The sequence below is a fragment of the Macaca nemestrina genome, chromosome 2 (genome assembly GCF_043159975.1).
Source record: "Macaca nemestrina isolate mMacNem1 chromosome 2, mMacNem.hap1, whole genome shotgun sequence".
NCBI lineage: Eukaryota > Metazoa > Chordata > Mammalia > Primates > Cercopithecidae > Macaca > Macaca nemestrina.
This window is the reverse complement of record NC_092126.1, coordinates 82,440,528-82,444,966: the sequence shown is the minus strand read 5'-3', so window position 1 is coordinate 82,444,966 and position 4,439 is coordinate 82,440,528. Positions and strand designations below refer to the sequence as shown.

General features: G+C 48.0%; 1 protein-coding gene across 1 annotated transcript; it reads left to right on the top strand.

The window, feature by feature from the left end:
- The first annotated feature begins 1,188 nt into the window (after positions 1-1,188).
- Positions 1,189-3,703, top strand: LOC105465980 (actin related protein T3). Its single transcript, XM_011714690.2, has 2 exons — positions 1,189-1,457; positions 2,575-3,703. The coding sequence occupies exons 1-2, from the start codon at positions 1,258-1,260 to the stop codon at positions 3,491-3,493; spliced, it is 1,119 nt and encodes a 372-aa protein (XP_011712992.2). The 5' UTR covers positions 1,189-1,257; the 3' UTR covers positions 3,494-3,703.
- The last annotated feature ends 736 nt before the right edge of the window (positions 3,704-4,439 follow it).

Below are 4,439 nucleotides of genomic sequence, written 5' to 3'. Positions count from 1 at the left end.
TTTGTTGTGGAGTCCTTGATATATATATGTGTCAATTCGCAATTCCAAGTGAAAAAATCTATGCCCAATTGATGGAGCGGAACCGTTTCAAAAGCTTGAATCTGCATGCACTTTCTTCCAAAGCGCCTGGGTACCGCGGTAGAAACCAGGCACTCCCGAGTTGCCCTTCCTTTGGGTGCACTTTTTTTTTTTTTTGTCTCCTGGGAAAGAAGGTTTTATTATACATCCTTTCCGCAGGTTCAGCTGCTCAGACTCCGGGGCGAAGCAGGCAACTTTCGTTATTTAGCCGCGAAAAAGCCATCCTTTCAGCTGCTGGTGGAAGGACGTGTAAAATTACTTTTGAATTTCCTCCTTTTGCTTATGAAGACCAAGCAGAGGTTCTAAATTGACTGCTTGTTTTAAAATTCTCTACAGGGTATGCAGAATCAGACACCAAGATGCGTTTATTGACATGCAATGTACTTTTAAATTTTTCCAAACTTGAATTTCCTATGACCTGAGAAACTTCACTTTTCCTCCAAAAAGGCGGGCACGTCCTTCAGTCTAAAAATCAAGAGTAGGGAATGAGGCTTGCAGATTACACCAGAAGGATATAATTCGAATTAATATAATTCGAGGAACTACTGTTTCGTTTTAATTGCGTATATTTTGCTTGGAAATCACAGGAAGAAACACAACAAAGCATTGCCCAGTGTACAGAAAAAATAACAAACGTACTTAAAACTCATTTAAATTCTAGCATTTTTCTCCTTATTTTAGAAGTTTAACGTTTCAGAAGCAGACACTGCCTCCCTTCCTGCGACAGCTTTCCCCTTTTAAGTCTCATTTTTCCCCAGTTTCAAGGGCGAATTCTAGAACTCCCCGGAACCGCCACCAGTTAAGCAGAATTCAGTGGCTTTGGAAAATAAAACTGCTTTTATAGCTCTTCTGGGTATTTGAGAAATGCACTTGTTAAGTGTTAGAGTTGAATCTTTTGATGGGAAAGTCGGGTTTTCCTGATACTAGGATTCCGGGATTCCAGGGGTTGGGGTGGCCCAGTTCCTGCGAGAAGCAATAGCGGGCGGTGACATGAGGAGCACAGTGCGTCCAGCGAGTCCTTGCGCCTGGGGGCCTCCCGAACCCCCGCCTGCGCCCCAGAACTCGAGCCTCACTGGGCCGTGCCGGGGCCTCTGTGACGCGGCGTTTCAGGCAGTCGGCCCCGGCAGAGCCCGCAGCCAGAGCGGCCCAGAGACAGGAGGCGGCGGCGGCAGCGGCGGCATGAACCACTGCCAGCTTCCGGTGGTGATCGACAACGGCTCGGGAGTGATCAAGGCGGGCCTGGCTGGGAGCAGGGAGCCCCAGTTTATCTACCCGAACATCATCGGCCGCGCCAAGGGCCAGAGCCGCGCGGCGCCGGGCGGGTTAGAACTCTGCGTGGGTGACCAAGCTCAGGACTGGAGGAGCTCGCTGTCCATCAGGTACCTCCTTCTCCCAGCAAGACTGGTGGGGCTGGGGAAGTTGTAGGGGAGTGGGGCTGGGGAGGTTGTGTGGGGTGGGGCTGGGGAGGCTGGGGAGGTGGGACTGGGGAGGTTGTGTGGGGTGGGACTGGGGAGGTTGTGGGGGGCGGGGCTGGGGGGTTGGGGGACGGGGCTGGGGAGGTTGCGGTGGGCGGGGCTGGGGAGGTTGCGGGGGCGGGGCTGGGGAGGTTGCGGGGGGCGGGGCTGGGGAGGTTGGGGGTGGGGCTGGGGTTGAGTTGGCTGGGAGCGGGGGGACTGGGGGTGTTGGGGTGGGGCAGGGAAGAACCCCAAAGGAGGTGCGCAATGGGGACAGAAAGGATAAGGAAGCAGGGAGCAGGAAAACCCCAGCCAGCTGGAGTTACTACAAACGCGCGGGCCACAAATCTCCATGGGTACCACACATCTAAAAAATTGAACATTTTGCTCTCTGTGGCTATCAAATGCATTCAAACGTATAAAGTTATCGAACGAATGGCTCAAGCCTGTAATCCCAGCACTTTGGGAGGCCGAGATGGGCGGATCACGAGGTCAGGAGATCGAGACCATCCTGGCTAACCAGGTGAAACCCCGTCTCTACTAAGAAAACACAACGGGTGAGGTGGTGGGTGCCTGTAGTCCCAGCTACTCGGGAGGCTGAGGCAGGAGAATGGCGTGAACCTGGGAGGCGGAGCTTACAGTGAGCTGAGATGGCGCCACTGCACTCCAGCCTGGGTGACAGAGTGAGACTCCGTCTCCAAAACAAACAAACAAACAAACAAAAAAGAGTATTAACTCATGGTTCCTTTTGTCACTTGGGTTATTCTCTTCAATTGACATTTAAACTATACTATAATGTGGACATTTCCCAATTTTTTAAAAGTCACAAACTTCCAAAGGAGAGAGAAAATAGAAAGCAACAAAAATTGCAGAGGTAAGTAGCTGTGCTAATTTTTGCTGACATTTACCTTCTGTGAGAGGCTGTGGCAGTTATTGCCCATAAAGGGATATTGGTAATAAACACGGGGAATTAACTGAGGGTCGAAGACAATAGAACTAGAAAAATAAAAAGCTGTCATTGATCTTAGTGCTCTCCCTACAGTTACCCAGTGGAGCGTGGTCTCATTACTTCATGGGATGACATGGAGATCATGTGGAAGCATATCTATGACTATAACCTAAAGCTGAAGCCGTGTGATGGCCCAGTCTTGATTACTGAGCCAGCCCTGAACCCACTGGCCAACCGGCAACAGATCGTGGAAGTGTTTTTTGAGCATCTGGGTGTTCCTGCCTTCTATATGTCCATCCAGGCTGTGCTGGCTCTCTTTGCTGCTGGCTTCACTACTGGTCTTGTGCTGGATTCAGGTGCTGGGGTTACCCAGAGTGTGCCCATCTTTGAGGGTTACTGTCTGCCTCATGGTGTGCAGCAATTGGATCTGGCGGGCCTTGACCTCACCAACTACCTCATGGTGCTAATGAAGAACCATGGTATCATGTTGCTTAGTGCTTCGGACAGAAAGATTGTTGAAGACATCAAGGAGACCTTTTGTTATGTGGCAATGAACTACGAAGAGGAAATGGCCAAGAAACCTGATTGTCTAGAGAAAGTTTACCAACTACCTGATGGGCAGGTCGTCCGGCTCCATGACCAGCTCTTTTCTTGTCCAGAGGCCCTCTTCTCTCCATGTTGTATGAACCTTGAGGCCCCTGGCATTGATAAGATATGCCTTAGCAGCATAATGAAATGTGATACAGGCCTGAGGAATTCCTTCTTTTCCAATATTATCCTTGCCGGGGGATCAACCTCTTTCCCTGGTTTAGACAAGCGGCTAGTTAAGGATATAGCAAAGATGGCTCCTGCCAACACCGCTGTGCAAGTTATAGCTCCCCCAGAAAGGAAAATATCAGTGTGGATGGGAGGTTCTATTCTTGCATCCTTGTCTGCCTTCCAGGACATGTGGATCACTGCTGCAGAATTTAAAGAAGTTGGACCCAACATAGTACACCAAAGATGCTTCTGAAATACAGATAAAATGGTTAGAAGAAAATGTTTTGAGTATATGTGACAGAAACTTTGGATATTATGTGTTTCTGGGAGAAGAGAAAATACTTCAACGATTGGGATGCCAATATTTCTGTCGTATTTCTATAATGGGCTTGGGGATAATAATGATGAAGCTCAAGAACAGATGTCTATTGAGTAGAACCAAGTTAAAATAATGTTTCCCATAGTGTTTTTTCTATAAGTTGATGTTGGTGAGCTTATGATGTTGGTGAGCTCTCTTCCCTTGGAAGAGAGCATTTGTAGTACAATATGCTATGTGCCAAATGAGTGATAAGATTTAAGCTTATTGAAGTTTAGGGAAAGAAGGTTGCTGTGGTGAGGAAAGAGACTCCATAGCACAGGTACACCATCATGGAAGGGGTGGCATTGGGATGGAGGGCAGATATCCAGGCAAGCATACTAAAAGGAACAAGTTGCTAAAGATGAGAATGAACAAAGCATATTCAGGGCATGTTTAATAGACTGATTTTGTTTTTAAAATTTTTATTTATGGATGTATTTATTCATTTAGTTTTAGAGGCAGAGTCTTGCCCTGTCTCCCAGCCTGGAGTGCAGTAGTGCAATCATGGCTCACTGCAGCCTCCGACTCCTGGGTTCTGCCCTCAGTCTCCCAAGTACCTGAATCCACAGGTGTGCACCACCACGCCTAGCTTAGACTGATTTTGTTCAAGTGAAGAGCTCATATAGAGAAGAGCAAGCGCTATGACTAGCAAGGTTAAGTGAAGGCCAGGGACTGAAAGGCTTTAAGTGCTAAATATCCAATATGCAAAGGAGAGAAATTAAAGATTTAAAAGCAGGAGCCATAAGGAAACTATGTTATGATGAATGTGGTGATAGTTTGGAGAATAAATTGAACAGGGAAGGCCCTGGAGATTTGGTGACCAGTTAGAAAGTTACTAGTC